The sequence below is a fragment of the Macaca thibetana genome, chromosome 5 (genome assembly GCF_024542745.1).
Source record: "Macaca thibetana thibetana isolate TM-01 chromosome 5, ASM2454274v1, whole genome shotgun sequence".
Taxonomy (NCBI): domain Eukaryota; kingdom Metazoa; phylum Chordata; class Mammalia; order Primates; family Cercopithecidae; genus Macaca; species Macaca thibetana.
In genome coordinates, this window is record NC_065582.1 from 184975198 (window position 1) to 184996333 (window position 21136).

The 21136-nt window shown below is 59.1% G+C and overlaps 1 protein-coding gene across 6 annotated transcripts in view; it reads right to left on the reverse strand.

Moving 5' to 3' along the window:
• Positions 1-102: 102 nt before the first annotated feature.
• Positions 103-21136, reverse strand: part of TMEM175 (transmembrane protein 175) — a 34600-nt gene continuing 13566 nt past the window's right edge. The window contains exons 2-11 of one of the 6 annotated variants that reach the window (XM_050790728.1): positions 17700-17883; positions 17462-17500; positions 15112-15209; positions 11214-11265; positions 10756-10791; positions 9971-10054; positions 8820-8984; positions 3360-3438; positions 2895-3030; positions 103-931 (exon numbers count right to left, since the gene is read on the reverse strand). In XM_050790728.1, coding sequence (XP_050646685.1) covers positions 259-931; positions 2895-3030; positions 3360-3438; positions 8820-8984; positions 9971-10054; positions 10756-10791; positions 11214-11265; positions 15112-15209; positions 17462-17500; positions 17700-17852 — 1515 coding nt within the window. In that variant the 5' untranslated portion in view covers positions 17853-17883 and the 3' untranslated portion in view covers positions 103-258. Of the gene's footprint in view, positions 932-2894; positions 3031-3359; positions 3439-8819; positions 8985-9970; positions 10055-10755; positions 10792-11213; positions 11266-15111; positions 15210-15648; positions 16840-17461; positions 17888-21136 lie in introns of those variants that run through there. The other 5 variants (XM_050790729.1, XM_050790726.1, XM_050790731.1 and 2 more) reach the window with 5 other exon arrangements.

A 21136-nucleotide genomic window follows, 5' to 3' on the forward strand; every position in this document is an offset into this window, starting at 1 on the left:
GCTTGGTAACGTGTCTTCAGGTTGGAGAGTGGATAGGCAAATGCCATAATGCACATTTCAAGTTCCTGTGAAACTCCTCTCTCTGCAAAAAGTGGAGAACAATTTGAGGACTGAAATAGAGCATATTTCACAATGAAAATAAAACCCGGCCACGCAAGAACCACTGTGGCTTGCCCGCGACTCGGCTTCCCCTGCCCGGCGTCCTGTCCTCCCTGGTCCATCTCTGGTGGGGACGGCAGGGAGCGCGCTCTGTGGCTGCTAGCAGGGGGCAGGGAGGAGCTGGGACTGTGGGTCCTCCTGGCACGTAGGGGCCGGTGGTGGGTGTTCAGGCCGGGCGATGCCGTGCAGGACCCGCAGGCTGGCCAGGGCCAGGCCCACGAGCAGGCGCAGCAACAGGAAGGTGCAGGGCACGGCGATCTGCATGAGGTGGAAGATGCCCACGCTGAACCTGCTCAGCAGGCAGGTGGAGGTGAAGGCCAGCAGGCTGGCGCAGGGGTACAGGGCCAGCTTTGCGAACATGAGCGCGTGCTCCCGGCCGCCAAACCACACTGAGGGCTGCAGCGTCTCCGCCTGGTGCAGCAGCGCCGTGGTCCAGATGGCAAACTGGAAGATGCTGGCCAGGAAGATGATGGCGCAGCTGACGCGCACACGCTCCAGCTCGTCACGGGGCTGCCGGGCGAAGGCCGAGGTCTGCTGGTAGGCCAGCGGGAGGCCGCCCACAAAGGCCAGCGAGAGCGTGTTCAGCAGCCCCATGGCCCGTGTGGCCTTGCGCACGTGCAGGAAGAGGGAGTGGTGGGCGAACCACAGCAGCCCCACGGTGGCGAAGGAGCCAAAGTACGCCAGGAAGCGCGGCCCGGTCGCGCTCAGGGCAGCCACGAGGCTGCCGCCGAACCTCTCCTTCACTTCCTTGGGGTCCGGGACGTTGTCTTCACTGAGAACAGTGAACAGAGGCATTTGTGCCGGCCTCACCGTGGCCCACGCAGGCCCCGGCGGGGTGGGCTGAGCGCCTGTCAGGGCTGCCTGGACCCAGCACATGGTGCAGATGAACCATGTGGACTTTCCAGTGGGCGAAATTTCAGAACACTGTATTTACGTATATTTGGCACGCTGACCATTATGTGCTGTCCATCTGCAATTCCACAGAAACTGGCACCCTTCTGCTCTGTGCTAATGGGAGCCCAGTCCTGCTGGCCCGGAGTGCTGCTGGGGGCCCTGGGCTGCAGCCCTCTCTGGCCGAGGCTCTCCTGCGTCTGCTGTGCAGGAGCAGCCTGCCGTGGGGCAGCGAGGTCTGTTCCCTCCCAGCTTCCAGCCCTCGGAGCCACCCACACCACACCCTGGCTGAAGATCCATGGAGAGCTTGCCTCCATGGTTCTCAGATGCACACAGGGTCTCAGGAGGCCGACTCCCAGGCCGGACTCTGCAGCCCCAAGGAGGCTGTGGGAACCACCCCGGTCAGGGCTGCTGCCTTCTGACGGCACCACCCAGAAAGCCGGGAACAGTGTCATCTTTCAACATCAGGACATGGAGGACAGTGGTCCTCAAGCAGCCCCGACCAGACTTCTGTCCTCCAGAACGATAGGCAGAGGTCAAGGGGGTGAGGGACAGGGGGTGGGAAAGGAGACAGACCAGGGGCAGCAAGGGAAGGAAGTTGCTGGGAGGGGGCAGCTCCCCTGGCTGTGGCTCCAGGTGGAGGAGAGGTCACTGTCCCAGCCCTACACTGCAGCCTCTCCTTGGCAGGTCCCTCCCAAGGGGGCCTGAGCTGGCCTGGCACAAGCAGGCAGGTCACCCTGGAGTGTCCCTGGCACCTGGGCCTTAGAGATCAGGTGCCAACGAATGCTTCCCATTCTTAAAAATGCACACGACAGCAGAGAAGAGCATCAGGAGGCTTGGACTCAAGAATATCAAGTACAGAATATAAAACCATAGTGTCTGACCCCAAGGAGATCAAAGTGCTGAACTATGACGGGAGAACAAGACACTCCAAAAGAATGTTAAAAAAGCAAATTCAAACATTACGACAGCCAGGCGCGATGGCTCACGCCTGTCATCCCAGCACTTTGGAGGCTGAGATGGGTGGATCACCTGAGGTCAGGAGTTAAAGACCAGCCTGGCCAACATGGTGAAACCCCGTCTCTACTAAAAACACAAAAAGTTAACTGGGCATGGTGGTGGGCGCCTGTAATTCCAGCTACTTGGGAGGCTGAGGCGGGAGAACCGCTTGAACCTGGGAGGCAGAGGTTGCAGTGAGCTGAGGTTGAGCCACTACACTCCAGCCTGGGTGACAGAGCAAGACTGTAAAAACAAAAAACAAAACAAAACAAAAAACCCACAAAAAACAACAACGTGACGACTAAGATAAGCACTCTAACAGATGAAGTGGTGAGGCAGTGGAGGACAGATGCTGGAAGGAAGCAACAGCAGGCCGAGGGGAGCGGGAGGGGCTGGGAGGCAATGTGAGGGGCTGGGAGGCAATGTGGGGGACTGGGAGGCGATGGCGGGGGCTGGGAGGTGATGGGGGGGACTGGGAGGGAGCAGAAGGGAATAGGAGGGACTAGGGACCAGGAGGGGCTGGTGCTGGAGCAGGGGTGAGGCCTGGGGTAGGGTGATACCCATGGATGTGAGCCCCTCTGGAAAGAGTGAGGAGAGCAGTTGGCGGCTGGTGCTAACCTCGCCCTGGCACCCCATCGCCGGCCCGCACTTGGGGTAGGAGCCACTGGGAAGGAAGGGACCACTGGGGGGGTTGTCCTCACTGAAGCGGGGGCTGCCCTGACCTCACACAAAACTCCAGGCATCCAAGGGAGGGTGGAGCCGAGACCCCTGTGCCTTTCTGGGGTTTCCAGGACTCAGACACACTGGCCGCCTGACAGCTGGGGCAGGTGGCGCGGGGTCCTCACCAGATGTCCAGGATGAGAAGGGTGGCCACGATGGCATAGACGCCGTCGCTGAAGGCTTCCACCCGCTCCTTGCTGAGTGGCTCGTGGAGGTCAAATGTGAAGACTTCCACTGGGTGAGCCGAGGGCTCCCTATGGCCTGTGGACACGCCAGGAGCGGGGAGCTGGCCAAGCCCCCCAAGTGGAGGCAGAGCCCGCATGGCTGTCACTGCCCTCATCTCTGAAGAGGCCTGGAACGTGCAGGCCAGGAGAGGACACAGGACAGGGATGCTCCGAGAGGCACAGTGTGGGAGCCCCAGCCACCACCACGCACGGGCCTCGGCCCACGGACAGCCCTTGGTGTGGAGCAGCCACATGGAGAGGGGTACACTGTGGGCCTCGCAGGCCCGCCCACCCGGCCATCACCCAGCCACACGGAGCGGGGCACACTGTGGGCCTCGCAGGCCCGCCCACGCAGCCATCACCTACCCAGGAGCCTGTCTCTGCACCAGCCGGTGACCTTGCTGACGTAAGGGAGGAGGATGACAGTCACCATCAGCAGGTAAGACTGCAGGGAGACAAACCACAGGTCAGTGCCTTCCACAGGGGGCCGAGGCCAGGCCTCATCCACACAGAGCTGTGTGCCAAAGCAGGGCAGTGCCCTCCACAGGGGGCCAAGGCCAGGCCTCATCCACACAGAACTGTGCGCCAAAGCAGGGCAGTGGCAGAAGGCAGGGTCTTTGCAGATCATGTGTCTGATAAGGCCTAGTACCCAAAAAGTGTAAATAATTCTTAAGCCAGCAGTGGCTCATGCCTGGAATCCCAGCACTTTAGGAGGCTGAGGCAGGTGGATTGCTTGAGCTCAATCGATCGAGACCAGCCTGGGCAACACAGTAAGACTGTATCTCTACGAAACATAAAAAATTATCCAGGCATGACTGTGCGCCTGTTGAACCTGGGAGGTAGGGGTTGCAGTGAGTGGTGATCCAGCTCACTGTACTCCAGCCTGGGTAACAGAGCAAGACCGTGTCTTAAAAATGTATCGTCTATCTACCTATCTGAAATTCTCACAACAATAAAAAGATGACCCAATTAAAAACGGGCAAAGGATGAGAAGAGACATTTCTCCAAACAAAACATGCAAATGGTCAACCTGTCGCAGATCAAAACCACAATGAGATTCCTTCATATCCACTAGGATGGAGAGAAATGAAAAACAGCAGGTGTTGATGAGGATGTGGAGAAACTGGAAGCGCCGTGTGCTGCTGGTGGGAATGCAAAATGCTGCAGCTGTTGCATTTTGTTTGGTGGTTCCTCAAAAAATTAAAGTTTGGTGGTTCCTCAAAAAATTAAACTTAAAAAACTAAGCAGAGAATCACCAAATGACCCAGAAACTCACTGCTGGGCACACGCGCCAACAGCCTGAGAAGACAGATCTGAAGAGACACGTGTCCAGCTCAGAGAGGCACCACTCATGACAATGCCCACAGTGGCACCACTCACAACAGTGCTCACAGCGGTGTCACGGCAGCTACACGTGTCCAGCACACGGTCACAGCAGCATCACTCACAACAGCTGGAGGTGCACTTGCCCAGATCCCCGTCCACGGATGAGTGGGCCCACATGACGTGGCACGAGACTCACAATGGACTATTTTTGGGCCACAGAGAAGGAACGCGGTTCTGACACGGGTGACAACATGGGTGAATCTTGACAACAGTATGTTAAGTTTAAGAAGCCAGACACCAAAAGGCCACACACTGTGTGAGTCTCTGCATATGAAGATTCCAGAACACACAAGTGCACGGACACAGAAAGTGCATCTGGCTCCCAGGGACTAGGGTGGGGCAGGGGATGCGGAATGGGGAGCGACGGCTCCTGGGTGCTGGGTTTGCACTGCAGGTGATGACAGGTTCAGAACAGGAGAGAAAGGGTGCCTGCATACAATGCGAATGCACTCCGTGCCCCTCAAGTGAGCACTTCGTATGGTTATGATGGTAAATATGTGTATTTTACCAAATGTAATTTAAAAAGGGAGCACAGAGGACCAGCCCATGTGAGTGTCCTGGTCCTGAGAGGCCTGTGTCTTTGCACTCAGCCCCGCAGAAGTGCTCAGGCTAGTGCAGCCAACACACGCGCGACAGCCCCAGGCCTTACTCCCACCCTGGGCGTGGCACTTCCACAGCTCCTCGCAGGCGGCTCCTGGCCTGGGCCATGCTGTCCGCCCTCCCCATCACGTGGCCCCAGTTGGCAAGATGGACCCCTCCAGTTCACCACAAGGGTGAGAACAACACAGACATCAAGGCCAATTCCAGACACGTTCATGATCCAGTTTGCAGGCTTCAAGTAACCAACACACGATGAGGGAAGTGCCTCCAGGTGCCAGGTGGGAGTGAGCAGGACGTCCTAGCAGGAGGCAGCCAGCACCCTGGGGTCAGCAGGTCGGGGAAGTGCTGTGGAAAAGCAGGGAAAGAAACTAGGGAGGAGGTAGCCCATCTTGGGGGTCGGCGGGGGGTCTGGGGGCTCGCAGTGTAGGGTCGGGGAGGGCCTGGGGACGGGGACCATGCAGAGTGCGGGAGGGAAGGTGGAGGCAGCTGCTGCTACAGGATGCAGGGCACGAATGTCAGAGGCCCAGGGCAGAGCCCAGTACCCATGTGGTGTGTGCTACAACAGGAGGGCTCAGTGGCCAAGGTCATCCAGGGGAGGTGGGGACGGCATGGCCCACGGCAGTGAGAGGCTGGGCCTGGAGGACAGAGCCCAGCGTCTGGGTGGAGGCTGGGGGGGGCAAAAGGACACCTGCGGGTCTGTCCCAATGACATGCAAGGGTGGAGGGCTGCAGGGCTGCAGCCAGGGAGGTCTGACAGTGTGGACAGAAGGAGGCCAGTGTGGGGTGAAAGCCCCAAGGTGCGGGGGCCGAGCAGAGGGACCAGCAGAGATGGAGGAGCAGATGCAGAGGGGCCTTGCGAAGACCCTGCAGTTGTGGAGGATGAAGCCGGGATGCGGCACCGAAGGCTGAGGATGGACTGTTGCCGTCAGTGCCACGGAGAGCAAGGTGGCTGCCGTGGCCTGGCCTGGAGTCCTGGAACTGCTGACAGCTTGGGCCTCCCAGCCCCACCCCTGGAACCCTCCTTCCTAGAGTCTGCTGGTTCCCCTTTCGCCTCCCATCCAGGCTTCCCTGGGCCAGCTGCGGGAGGTGAGGGCATGGTCACCGCAGGCTGCTCACCCTCCCCAACACCGCACCTGCTCGTGGGCAGCTGGGCTGGGCTGTCCTGTGCTTCTCACCTCCAGGCCTGGCCCCAGGTCAGCCTCAGGCCCTCAGGCTTGCTGGCCACTCGCCTGCCCTCAGCCCCTCCAGGCCCACGTCTGGGCCCTGTGGCAGGTGTGGCCACCCTGCCCAATCCCAGCCATAGGTGCTGTGCCTTGGCTGTGTCCTCCACATGATGGCTATCCTCTAGCCTGGGTCCTGATCTCATCAGCCTGCTTGTCTCCTGTCACTCGGCCACTACCAGAAGTGGCTGTCCCACCTCTGAAACCAGGACTGCCCTAGACCTGCTGCCCCTTACCCTTGCCCACTGTGCTGGCCACCCACCCACCTGCCTCTGCCCAGGGCTCAGCCCACCTGCCTTCTGCCCAGAGCCCCTGCCCCTGCTCTGACCTCACAGAGGCTGCAGTTGAGGACGCCCGCCTCTCCTGCCGGTGCCTGTGGGTGGCCCACCCTCCCTGAGGAAGTCCCTGGCCTCCAGCCTGCCCCATACCCCGACCCCCACATCTCCCTGACATCTCCTCCTCCCTATTTCACAAGCATCAAATGCATCCAGTCTAAGAGCCAAGCAGTGCAGCAGCCACAGCCCCTGGGACTCACAGGCCACCCTCCAATTCTGGCCCGGTGCTCCCACTGGGCTTAGCTATGCCCGGCCTGTGGGCCTCTGACACTCTGGAGCCAGCCCTGCTCAGCTCCCCAGCTCGAGCCCCTCTCGGTGAAGGAGACGGCCTGCCCAGGCCTCTAGTGAGTGAGGCAGCAGCACCAGGCCCTCGCTGGACATCTGTTATTTTGTTTTGTTTCTTTAGAGACCGGGTCTTGCTGTGTTGCCCAGGCTGGAGTATGGTGGCTATTTGCAGGCACAATCCCTCCATTGATCAGTACGGGAGTTTCGACCTGCTCCACTTCCACCCTGGGCTGGCTCCACACTCCTTGTGCAACCTAGTGGTTCTCTGCTCCCAGAATCACCATACTGATGCCAAACTTAGTGTGGACATCCGACTGGCATGGCCGAGAACTACAGCCAGAACTCCCCGGTGCCCGCGGTCCCCCTGCCTCAGCCTCCCAAGTAGCTGGGACGATAGGTGTGTCACTGCCATCCGGCTGCCGTTTGTTTTAAACTTGGGATTCTTCTGAAATGTTTACTAAACATTTAAAATAACCACCATTCATTTCTCCACAATTCTTATGGTGCTTTGAGTTTAAAAATTCAATTTACTTCAAAGGTGCTCAAGCTGGTCCAGCTGTCACAAATAAAAGCTGCTACTGAAAGCAACTCTGAAACGGCTGCTTCTTAGGGGTTTCTCTCTGTTCCTGGGTGATGGTGGCGTTACTAGAATGATGGTCTTATCCTATTAAAATCAGCCATTGGCTTAAAAAACCCAAGTGAGCAGACCTCGGTCTTTGAGCTAAGAGGCTCCCAGTTGTCTTTTACCTGAGTGAGGGCTGCTAGGAGGCCCTGCTCTCTGCCGGCCCCAACCCGCACTGCTGCCCAGATGCACTGGCCCCGCAGACCTGGCTCCCGCTGCCAACAGCTGGGTTCTCAGCGCCGCTTTCTCTACTTTCCCAGACTCCATTCTGGGTTCTGGAACTTTCTTTTGTTGCCTTCTCCCTCTCCCTGGTGGCTCACATTCTCCAAGTACCAACAGCTGACGTCTCCATGAGCGGATGCTGGTCTTATCCCCGGGGGCTCCTCCTCCAAACACTGTTAGGTGTTTACTGTCTTGACACAGTTTTGTATAGATTCCTTATCCAAAAGAAAATAGGCTGGGCGCACTGGCTCATGCCTGTAATCCCAAGGAGGATGCCTGGGAGGCCGAGGCAGGTGGATCACGAGGTCAGGAGTTCGAAACCAGCCCGGCCAACATGGTGAAACCCTGTGTCTACTAAAAATACAAAACTTAGCCGGGTGTGGTGGCGGGTGCCTGTAATCCCAGCTACTCAGGAGGCTGAGGCAGGAGAATGACTTGAACCTGGGAGGCGAAGGTTGCAATGAGCCGAGATCACGCCATTGCACTCCAGCCTGGGAGCAAAACTCCGTCTCAAGAAAAAAAAGAAAAAAAGAAAATAAAGGCCAGCATGGTGGCTCACACTGTAATCCAGCACTTTGGGAGGCTAAGGTGGGAGGATCACTTCAGTCCAGGCATTCCAGATTAACCTGGGCAACATAGCAAGACCCTGTCTCCACCAAAAATACCAAAATTATCCAGGTGTGGTGGTGCACACCTGTAGTCCCAGCTACCCGGGAGGCTGAGGTGAGAGAATCGCTTGAGCCCGGAAGGTTGAGGCCGCGGTGAGCCAAGGTCACGCCACTGCCCTCCAGCCTGGGTGACAAAGCGAGATCTTGCCTCAATAAATAGAAAATAAAACAAGAAAATGAGGACATCCCCGGACTCCGGGTGTCTGTTTCTCGTCATCGTCGTTGTGAAGCTTCACTGAGGACACTCAGCTGCTCCTTCCTTCGATGAGCCTGTCCTCGACAGGCTGGGTCTCAGGGCCTCAGATGGAGCAGGCCTCCCTCCCTGGTGCCACTCACTGCAGCCCTGGGCCTCACACACAAGACCCTTGGAGGGACCCCTGCCTGCCTACGGCTCTGCCCCCACCCGCATGTTTGTTGCTCAGTGGGGACATCGCTCCTACGGTGGCCCCCGTTCCTGCCCGGGCCCCAGGGGGCTGTCCCAGCACTCACCAAGGGGACAAAGAAGAGGGAGAAGATGGCTGCTGCAAAGCACAGGGCTGGGCCTTGGAGGACAATGCCCAGGACGTGTTGTCGGTACCGAGCCCTGTGGACGGAGCACTGGATCTGCGGGCTCAGCAGGTGCGGGAAGTGAAATGCATACCCCACAATCAGTGCCTGTGGAAAAAGCAAGCTGCAGGACGCCAGCCCCGAGAGCAGAGGGCCCCCACACCAGTCAACTCCTGGGCTGCACAGCACGCACACATGCAGGGGTCTCGGGGTGGGGGAGGACCTGGCCGGTAGAGGTGGGCTTGCACCCGGGACACTTTGGGCACAGGGGCTGAGGTGGAGAGAGAACAGGAGCCCCTGCTGGCTCCTGGGGCTGCATGTGGGGGGTCTCAGGGCCCACTCTTCCCAGTCTCTGGTCAGAAAGCAGGGGCGCTCTGGGCATGCCACATCGTATGCGTCTAGGTGGCCCCGGGCACCCTACTTGTGTGACCCGACAGCGATCGATCACGCGCGCGCGCGCACACACACACACACACAGAGCACAGGCCCCCCTGACCCCTACCTGCACGACCCTGATGGTGATCTCACACACACACACACACACACACACACACACACACACACACACAGAGCACAGGCCCCCCTGACCCCTACCTGCACGACCCTGATGGTGATCTCACACACACATACACACACACACACACACACACACACACACACACACACACAGAGCACAGGCCCCCCTGACCCCTACCTGCACGACCCTGATGGTGATCACACACACACACACACACACACACACACACACACACACACACAGAGCACAGGCCCCCCTGACCCCTACCTGCACGACCCTGATGGTGATCTCACACACACACACACACACACACACACACAGCACAGGCCCCCCTGACCCCTACCTGCACGACCCTGATGGTGATCTCACACACATGCACACACACACACACACACACACACACACACACACAGAGCACAGGCCCCCCTGACCCCTACCTGCACGACCCCGATGGTGATCTCACACACACATACACACACACACACACAGACAGTGCAGGCCCCCTACCTGCACGACCCCGATGGTGATCTCACACACACATACACACACACACACACAGACAGTGCAGGCCCCCTACCTGCACGACCCCGATGGTGATCACACACACACAGAACAAGAAGATGCCCAGGGGCACATCAGGGAAGGTCACCATTAAGGAAAACTGTTAAAATAAAAACAAAACCAACCCCACCCCCAACAAATCCTAGGTTACCAGGCTCCAGGGCCCCAGGGCTGGAACTGGGCCATGGCGAGCCCCCCCACCCCACGGGAGATGCGACGGGGCCATCACAGGATGCGGCCAGCTGGGTGCTGGGGGAGATGTGTCCAAACTGCCCCTACTCCAACCAACTCCACCAAATGCCTCAGGCCTTTAAAGCCAAAATGTCATCCGATTCATATAGAATTCCGCAGACCCCAGTTCCTTGTGGCACACAGCCCCGCACACTCGGACCAGCGGCCACTGCCAGAATTTGGAGGCACCTTCACAGCCTGAGCAGTACAGGGTGGGTGGCCGGAGGCTGTAGGGGCTGCATGCCAGGGACAGGCCTGGGATGGGCAGGGGGCTGTGGACTCAGGGCCAGGTGGGAGCTGGGAGCGCCAGCGAGTCCCTCATCAGGGCCACTGCCTCCCCTCCCCTCCAGCCTGAAAGAAGCCCCCGGCAGCCCAACAGCTGGCTCTCCCCAGAACCTTCTCGCCCCAGAATGTTCTCGCCCCAGAATTTGCTCTCCCCAGAACCTTCTCTCTTCTCTGCAACTGTGTGGCCTGTGCCCTGAGCCATCCAGCTGGTCTGCTTTTGAGGACAGGTCAAATCCAGTGGTGCCCAGGAAACCCTCAGGGTGTCAGGGGCCTGGCGGTGCTCACCGTGTAAGGCAGGAAGGTGATGGTCATCATGCAGGCCTGGAAGGAGGGAGGGCATCATGGCCATGATGTGGCCTGGGGAGGAGGGCAGGGGGATGGACACAGCCCACTCCGGGAAGGCGCAGGCCTGGGCCCTCCCCAAGAAGGGCGGGCCAGCGAGTGTGAGTCCAGCTCCCAGACCCTGCAGGGCCAGATGGGGGCACTCATCCTCTGTCCCCCACACCTGTGCCCAGCCCAGTGCCCCCTGGTCTCCCACACCCTGGCTCTGTCTGGGAGGAGATACAGGCTGGCGACCCATGGGGAGGGGAAGATCATTCAAGGAGCTCCCAGGTGTGGGCAGACTCCAGGCTTCGAGGTGGCCTGGAGGTCACGAGAGAGGCCGGCTGCTTCCTTCCGTTCTTCCCTGAGAGCCAGATTACAAACCAAAGTCACTCCCCAGAAAAGGACAGGAAAATACTCACCAGGTTGAGCAGGGCAAGTGTGTCGTCTGTTTTCCCAACAACTTGGAACAACCTAAACCATTTAAGAAAAAGACAAAAAGACAATAAAATGCGGTTCCAGTACCATTAAGTGCACACACACTCTCTCCAGCATCTTCTGGTTAAAACATCATTAAGAGATGTCACTTTAACCAAATATAAGCTACTACCTAGTGTACAGAATTTGGAAAACACGAAGAAGGAAATGAAGTTCCCTAGAAAGCACCCTGCCCCGTCCAGGCGATCTCCACCACTTCCTCCTGATTCACACCCTGCCCCCGTCCAGGCAATCTCTGCCACTTCCTCCTGATTCACACCCTGCCCCCGTTCATGGGATCTTCGCCACTTCCTCCTGATTTACACCCTGCCCCCATTCATGGGATCTTCGCCACTTCCTCCTGATTCACACACTGCCCCCGTCCAGGCGATCTCCGCCACCTCCTCCTGATTCACACCATGCCCCCGTCCAGGCGATCTCCGCCACCTCCTCCTGATTCACACCATGTCCCCGTCCAGGTGATCTCCGCCACCTCCTCCTGATTCACACCATGCCCCCGTCCAGGTGATCTCCGCCACCTCCTCCTGATTCACACCATGCCCCCGTCCAGGCAATCTCCGCCACTTCCTTTCACACCATGCCCCCGTCCAGGCGATCTCCGCCACTTCCTCCTGATTCACACCCTGTCCCATCCAGGCGATCTCCGCCACTTCCTCCTGATTCACACCCTGCCCCATCCAGGCGATCTCCACCGCTTCCTCCTGATTCACACCCTGCTCCCATCCAGGCGATATCCGCCGCTTCCTCCTGATTCACACCCTGCCGCTGTCCAGGCGATCTCCGCCGCTTCTTCCTGATTCACACCCTGCCACCGTGCAGGCGATCGCCACTTCCTCCTGATTCACACCCTGCCCCCATCCAGGCGATCTCCGCCACTTCCTCCTGATTCACACCCTGCCCCGTCCAGGCGATCTCCGCCACTTCCTCCTGATTCACAGCCTGCTCTCAACAGTTGGTGTTAGAGAGCACTGCATGCCCTGGTAGCTTTGGCGGCTTTCTCAGCATTACCTTGGGAGCAGTCCCCCTGCCCCCCGCCGCTCCCGCCACCGCGGAGCTTGTGGGCTGTGCCTGCTGCCTCTGCATTGTGCAGGTGAGGGGCTGGGGACACAGTAGCTCTTTCAGGATCTTCAGGTGCTCAGTTGTCAGGGGAGGCCTCTGGGGCCCCATGGGAGAGGCGTCCTCAGGAGGTTGTGAGCTGCCTGTTCCCAGGCACAGAGGCCTGGCCCCCAGCCCTCTGAAAACACTCTCTGTGGAGGTAGAGCTCCTCCTCCTGAGGAATGCGACCCTCAGACCTCATGACCAAAAACCATTCTGAAAAAAGGAAACCCGGTTTTTCCATTGCTTATTCAGGGATTGCATACACTACACCTGTGGAAACGCCTACGGAACACCCACGCAGTAAGAAACAGAATAAACATGGGCCACTGTGTGTCACCAGGAAAATGAGCACAGCCCACACGGTCCCACTCCTGAAGCAGGAAAGGCGCACCTCCATGCCTCATCCACTCTGAAGTTAGGGCCTCTTTCTGGGCTGGGCCTGACCGAGCCGAAGTCCACCAACCCGGGGCTCTGTGACCCCATCAGGGGCCCAAGGGTGGCCTCAGGCTACTGGACACAGGGGCTCACTCTGGGGCTACACATTTCACTGAAAAGTAGAAAGGAAAGGACCCCATTTCCCTGGAGACGGCAGCACTGGTGACTGCTGAGCGTCGGGACGCTGCACACAGGCCTACGTGACCCTAGCAGATGCACAGAGCAGATCTGTGAAGCACCCCCCCAGGCCTCCGGGAGTCCCCCGCCCTGCCCTGCCCATGGATTCCACAGTGGGTGTGGCCTCGGGTGGACGAGGGCAGGCAGGAGGTCCTGGCCTGTTCACACCGCTGAGCTGATGGGGAGCCTGGCACAGTCAGGCTGTGGGTCTCCCAGGCGCTCTGTGAACAAGGAGCTGAAGAGAAAGCCCTCCCCTAAGTAAGAGGACCATCTGTCACCACCAGAGACAGTCACCTTGCTGAAAGCACGTCTGTCACGTAAAACGTTCAGCCGTGCTCTCAAGGCAGGTGCCCATGCCTTCCCAGCACCCGCCGCCCTGCGGCCCCAGCTCCACCTCTGGTGTCCTCCTGCTCCTCTCTGCCTGGGGCAGGTGGTCAGGGGCCCCGGCAGCACTGGGCCCTGCTCTCCTTGGATCCCTTTTATTTTTCTTCTGAGATAGAGTCTCGCTCTGTCACCTAGGCTGGAGTGCAGTGGTGCGATCTCCACTCTGCAGCCTCCACCTTCTGGGTTCGAGCAATTCTCCTACCTCAGCCTCCTTAGTAGCTGGGATTACAGGCAGATGCCACCACACCCGGATAATTTTTGTATTTTTCATACAGACAGGGTGTCACCATGTTGGCCAGGCTGGTCTCAAACTCCTGACCTCAGGTGATCCACCCGCCTTGGCCTCCTAAAGTGCTGGGATTATAGGCGTGAGCCACCTTGCCTGGCCTCTCCTTGGATCTTAAGGAACCTTTTCCTCTGGAAGGTGAAGCTCCAGCCCTGGAGCACGTGTCCCGCAGACACAGTCTCCTTGCCAGGGAGAAGGCAGTGCGGTGAGTCCCCAGGGCACAGAACCTGGAGAACAGGGCTGTGTACCGCCCCAGCCAGTGTTAATGGGGCACATCATATGTGCCCTCTCCTGCCCGGCTGCAGCCTGGTCTTGAGGCAGCTCTCGCAGGCAGGAGGAAGGTCCCGTGTGGCCAAGAAGCAGTGGCAGCACTGAGTGTCTGTGTGGCCAAGAAGCAGTGGCAGCACTGAGTGAACCATCCACACCTCCGCCTACTGCACTGTCCACACCTCCACCTACTGCACCGTCCACACCTCCACCTACTGCACCGTCCACACTTCCGCCTACTGCACCGTCCACACTTCCGCCTACTGCACCGTCCACACCTCTGCCTACACTGTCTCCACCAGCCGCACCTCCGCCTACTGCACCGTCCACACCTCTGCCTACTGCACCGTCTGCATACCGCACCAGCCGCACTTCCACCTATTGCACCATCCGCACCTCTGCTTACACCTTCTCCACCATCCACACCTCCACCTACCGCACCGTCCGCACCTCCGCCTACCGCACCGGCCGCACCTCCGCCTACCGCACCGTCCGCGCCTACCGCACCGTCCGCACCTCCGCCTTCCGCACCTCCGCCTACCGCACCGTCCGCCACTCCGCCTACCGCACCGTCCGCCCCTCCGCCTACCGCACCGTCCGCGCCTCTGCTTACACCGTCTCCATCATCCACACCTCCTCCTACCGCACCATCCACACACCTCCTCCTACTGCACCATCTGCACCTCTGCCTACTGCACCGTGTGCACCACCCACACCTCCACCTACTGCACCGTCCGCACCTCCGCCTACTGCACCGCCCGCACCTCCGCCTACTGCACCGTCCGCACCTCCGCCTACTGCACCGTCCGCCTCCCCCACCTACTGCACCGTCTGCACCATCTGCACCTCCGCCTACTGCACCGTCTGCACCATCCACACCTCTGCCTACTGCACTGTCTACACCATCTACATACTGCACCATCCACATCTCCGCCTACTGCACTGTCCACACCATCTACACCTATGCCTACTGCACGGTCTACACCATCCACACCTCTACCTACTGCACCGTCCGCACTGTCCCAGGCCCTGGGGCTAGGGTAAGTAACGCCATCCCCATGCGGATGAGGGTGGGAGGGGCAACCTGCTGTCCCCCACCCCTGGGGACTCGTGCATGATGTGGTGCAGGGTATGGGAACCCTAAGAGCAGCCGTGGACCCATTGGAAGCTCCCACCTTGTGTGTGCCGCCCAGGCCACCGTCACGATGAGAAAGGTCATCAGGTAGACTGCGATACGTGTTGCCAGAAGCCTCTGTACACTTCTGTCGAACTGCTGGAATACAAGAGCACTGCTGTCAGAGCCCAGGTGACATGAGTGTCCCTGAATGGCAGTCGAGACAGCACCATGCGGGGGGGGGAGGGGGGCTGGCCTTGGCCCAGGGCAGGGCGAGACCCTCAGGTGGGCCGCGTGAGGCACCTTGGAAGGTCCTGGCCTCCCTAGCAGACCCTGGGTGCCCTGTTCTGGGTCCAGCCTCCGTCTCCAGCTGGTCTGTCTCCCCTGGCACCTGCAGACCCCAACCCCCCAGCCCCCACCCCTTCTCCGGGGCACTGATCCACACCCACACCCACAGGTGCACTCCAGAGAGTTCTATGGGCTGTGTTCCCGCTGGGGGGTCAGCTCTTAAGGGGCTCGGTGTCTGCTGAGGACCCCGCCTCGGGGATGGTGCCCTCTGGGTGTCTGCATGTGGGAAGGGACAGGAGGGCAAAAGCACCAGGTCACAAATGTCATCCATGAGGCTCTGCCATCATAACCGGGTCACCTCCAAAAGGCTCTGCCCCACAACGCCGTCCCTGTGCGGTGTCCGGCATGTGGACTTCAGAGGGACACACAGGTTGACAGCACAGAAGGGTCACACTTGGCACTGCCTAGGTAGCAATTCCAAAGCAGCCACGGGAAAGGGTCTCTGGAAGCTGCAAGGGATCCCACAGGTGGCCCGCCCTGGGGGCTGTGGTCAGCATGGAGGCACTGGGGGCCGTGCTGCGCTCGACACAAGGCCCTCACCCTCCAGCCCTGACAAGGTTTTCGTGCTTTCCCCACGAATGCTCCAAACAGAACACTGAGTGCTTTACTGTTTCCCTTGGCTCTTCACTTGCAGGCAGGTCTCTGGGTCAGTAACTCGGTATTTCAGCCACTTCTTTATTGAGTTCCATCTAGCTTTTCGAATCATGGGTTTTCAAAGTTACAACTGTCTTTTATTTTTCATCAGAGTGAGCACAGCCCCAGGAGCTCCCGTCTCCTCACAAGGAGGGAGGTGTCTGCTTTTCTGGCACCTTCCCCGGGACACACGTCAGGCCTTTCCCTCATCCCATAAATGTGTTCTCCGAATGAGCTTTTGACTCTCCAGGACTTTGAGGCTCAGACCCTCCCTGTGATCGGTTAGGACGACAGAGGAAAGAGGGCAGTAAACGTCACAGTCCCAGAAAGGAGCCCTGGCTGCAGAGAGGTCAGCGCAGGTTCAGGCTCACGGGTGTTTATTTTCAACCGCCCGGGCCCTTCACTGTCATGTGCCCTCTGGCATGGGCATCGCAGGTGGGTGTGGCCGTACCTCAGCAACCCCATTCTGAAAGGGGCAGCCAAGGCCAGTACCTCACGACTGCATTTGACCAAGCCCACCCCATGGGCCTCGGTGGGGACGCAGCTTTCCTGAGCCGCTGCCCCCCAGGGAGGGCAGGAGTGGCCCCAGGGTCCCAGTGCCTGTGCTGCTTGCTGTCTGCTGGTGCCTGCAGACTGGGCCAGGCTCCACCTGCGTTTCTACTTCTCGTGAAAACCCTATGAAAAGTCTCGTCATCCCCTTCACATGGCTGAGAAAGCCGAACTCTAAGCAGCTCCCATGACTTCCCAGCGTTCCCCAGGCTCAGCTCACGAGTCAGGACTGGAGCCCCAACCTCAGTACTGGCCCAGGAAGGGCTACATGGTCACTGCTGTGCCTCCAGCACGCATGAGGCTTGGGCCGCACGAGCCTGTCATGAGGACACCGAGCCAGGCAGGTGTGCGCCCCAGATGCCCTCCAGTCATTCCCCTTCTAAGATGCTGTGTTGCTCTTTAGCTCAGAAACAGTCCAGGTGGCTGTAAGCAGAAACTCTGCTTGTAAACCCTTCCTGCTCACCTCCAGGCCTGCAGGAGCAGCCAGGGTGGGAGTGTCCCTGCTGAGGCGGGACACCAGCCCTGTTTACTCACAGCAGCTACGTAAGGGGCCTGCTGGGGCAGCCCGGAACCTTCCTCTTCCAACCTATCCTCTGGCTCACTTCCAGGGCGCTGCCTTTGTCCACTGAGCTCAGAAACAGAGCCCCAGGAGCCCAGTCTCCTGCCCTCCCAGGAAGCCAGGACCTCTGCGGGGGTGGGCACGGGCTGAGCAGGACTTGCTGACCCCCTCCCTTTTTAAGGAGGCCCCCGCCTCCCGCCTCTGCCTCCTAAGCCTCAGAAGCTTCGAGGGGTGCAGGGTCAGCTCCTTGTGCCAGGTCGGGCCTCAGGGACCCGGGGTCTTCTCAGGGCCACACCACGCAGAGCACAGCCTGCCCTGTTACCTGTTCCGGGGAGATCTCCGTGTGGGTCACAGGCAGGATCTGAGGAGGCAGAGAGACAGAAGGAAGCGAGAGACGCTGGTTGGGCTGGGTATGGCGGTACTGGGGACTCCAAGGCAGCGCTGGGCCCCCCAAGCTGCCCGAGGAGATGGGGGACCCAACTGGACAGGTCTGAGGTGGGCTGGGCAGTGCCTTGAGGGGCTTGGGGTGGGGCAGGCCTGAGCAGGGGCCCCATACAGACCATGACGGTGGCGATGATGGACAGCAGGGCGTCACTGAAGTTGAGCATGCGTTGGGAGCACTGGATCCCCTCCCCAGCATCCTCGTCTCTTCTGCCCGGCGGGCAGTCCCCCAGCGTGTCCAGTGCCTGCTCTGGGGTCTGGGGCTGGGACATGGTGGAGACGCTGCCTGGCAGTCACAGGAGCCTGGGAGGAAAGGCAGGTCTGAGTGTGCCTGTGGGTGCTCCTGGGGATCGGCCATGCAGCCTCAGCCCTGGTGCAGGGACAGGGACTGGTATGGGGGGGCTTGGCCACTGCTGAGCAGGGGAAGGGTCCATGCTGCTCTGTCCTCTCCCAGGTGCCCCTCAAATTTCCAGCCTCCAGACTGAGAGGCCAACAACAGATGCCATGCCCAGCCCTGTTACTGGTGAACACTGATCTGGGTGAACCAGGCCTCAGTTTCTCCTCAGGGAATGGGAGACACAAGGAAAGGCACTGAAATCGCCGACCCCATGGCCGACCTAAACGTGGAAGAGGAACACAGCGCCCTGCGGGGCCCTTGCCCGTGCACACGTGCCTGGGGCTGTTTCCTACAGGGGCCGCGCTCTCCCTTGGTCTCAGCACTGTGCATGCGTGCCTGGGGCTGTCTGTTTCCTACAGGGGCCGCGCTCTCCCTTGGTCTCCACAGCGCTCTCCCTTGGTCTCCTCGCAAGCCGTGCACACGTGCCTGGGGCTGTCTGTTTCCCACAGGGGCTGTGCTCTCCCGAGAGCTCTCCCTTGGTCTTGGTGCCCATGCACACGTGCCTGGGGCTGTTTCCTACACGGGCTGCACTCTCCCTTGGTGACCTCTGGGGAAACCAAGGCCCTTCGTCTGTAGCCATACGAAGCCAAACTTAGCACCAGGGCAGACACTCCAGTCCGCCTGTGGGAGCCTGGGTTGGGCGCACACTTGGCACATGCCACAGCTGTGGCCCAGCAGAGCACTCCCCAGGCATTTTTAACATCAGAGATGCGTCTGGGAAGATGAACGCGATGCCAGGTGGAGAGTGCTCTGGACAGAAGAGATCCCAGCACCTCATGGAGACAGAACTTGAGTTATGGCTGCAGGCGCCATGGTGCATGGTGCTGGGCAACCTTGTGCCAACCGGGCACTGTGGATTTCACCCTGCACCCGAGGTGGAGGCTGGGCACACTGAGATGAGTTCCCCAAACAGAGGATGGGGCCAGAGGGCTCCATGTTGGCTGAGCCCCACCTGAGGCGCCCCTGGAGCAGGGAAGAGGGCGGAGTGTGCCAAGGACGCCAGTCAGAAGGGCTGCTATGACCCGGGAGAGGGATGACGGGCACCCAGGCATCCCAGGAGACACACAGCGTGTGGGAAAGCAGCTCCTAAGAGTATCGGGGGCCGCGGTGGGGGGTGACGGAGAAGGGAGAGCCCACCCGGTCCTTCCTCTGGTGAAGAAGGTGGGTCAGAGCACATTCCTGAGGAACAGTGAGTGCTTGCTTCGGGCTGGTTTCCCGGGACACAGCAGAGGCACTGAGGCTGTCTCAGGGCAGGGGAGCTCTGGGGATGGAAGGAGTCAGGCTAGAGATGCAGCCTTCACAGTTTCCTCTGATGGAGCAGTGTTAGCAGCAGAAGTAATTTCTGTACTACTTGGAAATGTGGGGGTGGTCCAAGCGAGTGGCACCCGGGAAGGAGGAGAGGAGCAGCAGGGGGCAGGACAGGCCCGGCTCTCCACGATTTAAGGGGAGGAGGCCTCTTCAGGAAGGGTGTTGGGGAGAGCCCTTCAGTGCCAGCGGGAGGTGACAAGGCAGGGCCCCCAGGTTTTACTCTGAAGGGGTGCTGTTTACTTGGCCAAGAGCATCAGGGGGCTGAGATGCGCGGTCAGCTAGAGGGTCCTCGGGAAAAGGGATGTGCTGCTTACACCAAGGCGAGATGCACAAAAACAAGGAAGACCCACCCCAGAGAATGGACGGAGGAGGCTCACCGCAGTTTCCAGCCGGGCAAAACAAACACACAAGACAATCCACTTCACCAGCAATCAGGGAGATCCAGGAGGTGCAAATGAAATGGTGAGAGGCCAGGCATGGGGGGGTGGGGGGGGTGCCGGCAGGAGTGAGGCGATGGGGAGGGCGGGGACCTGGGGAAAACAGAAACCGAGGCTGGAACAAACAGCGGGGAGAGAGAAGGCGGGGACCTGGGGAAATGGAAACCGAGGCAGGAATGAACGGTGGGGAGTGAGGAGAGTGAGGAGACAGAGAAGGTGGGGACCTGGGGAAACAGAAACCGAGGCAGGAATGAACGGTGGGGAGTGAGGAGAGTGAGGAGACAGAGAAGGCGGGGACCTGGGGAAACGGAAACCGAGGCAGGAATGAACGGTGGGGAGTGAGGAGAGTGAGGAGACAGAGAAGGTGGGGACCTGGGGAAACGGAAACCGAGGCAGGAATGAACGGTGGGGAGTGAGGAGAGTGAGGAGACTGAGAAGGCGGGGACCTGGGGAAACAGAAACCGAGGCCGGCATGTAAACGGACATGTGTGCTTCAGCGACAGTTTAGCAACGGTTAGTAAGGTGCAGTGCCACGTCCTCCAAGGGTCCATTCCTGGAAGTCTCACTGCCACGAGAGGCTGCCTAGGGTCTGCACTGAGGCAACACGTAGTTTTTCCTTTTTTCTTTTTGAGACAGGGTCTCAGTCTGTTGCCCAGGCTGGAGGGCAGTGGCATAATCAAGGCTCACTACAGCCTCGACCTCCTGGGCTCAAGTGACCCTCCCACCTCAGCCTCCTGTGTTGCTGGGACCACAGGCGTGCACCACCACGCCCGGCTAATTTTTGTATTTTTCGTAGAGACGGGGGTTTCATCATGGTGCCCAGGCTGATCTCGAACTCCTGGGCTCAAGCAATCTCCTTGCCTCAGCCTCCCAAAGTGCTTGGATTACAGGCGAGAGCCACCGAGCCAGCCTGGCGTGTTTTAACAATAAAACGAAAACATTCTGACTAGTAAGGGAGAAATCATCAAACCATGACGTAAACTATCAGAACGTTAAAACAGATCTACAAGTATAAAACTATGAAACAAAATGTTAAAACAAAAAAATCAAGTTGCAAAAACATACTATCATACCATTTATGGAAACAATGGACACATATAACCACCATCTATCTTCTTAATTACACACATACATGGTAAGAAATGAAAACCACAAATAAGAACAATGTTCGCCAACTTCCAGGCAGCACTGCATGGACCCAGGCAGGGAGGGCGGGGAGCAGGTGGGGGCTTTCGCTCTACGCCCAGGAGATTTCTCACCGAGAACGCACACAGACACGTAACCACAGCTAGCCACAATCCAGCAAACTGTTCTATCCTCAAACAGCATCTTTGTGTCCAAGCTTCCCCAACCCCAAGCCCTGCAATCACTGATCTGTTTTCTGTTACTGTAATTTTGCTTCATTTATTTATTT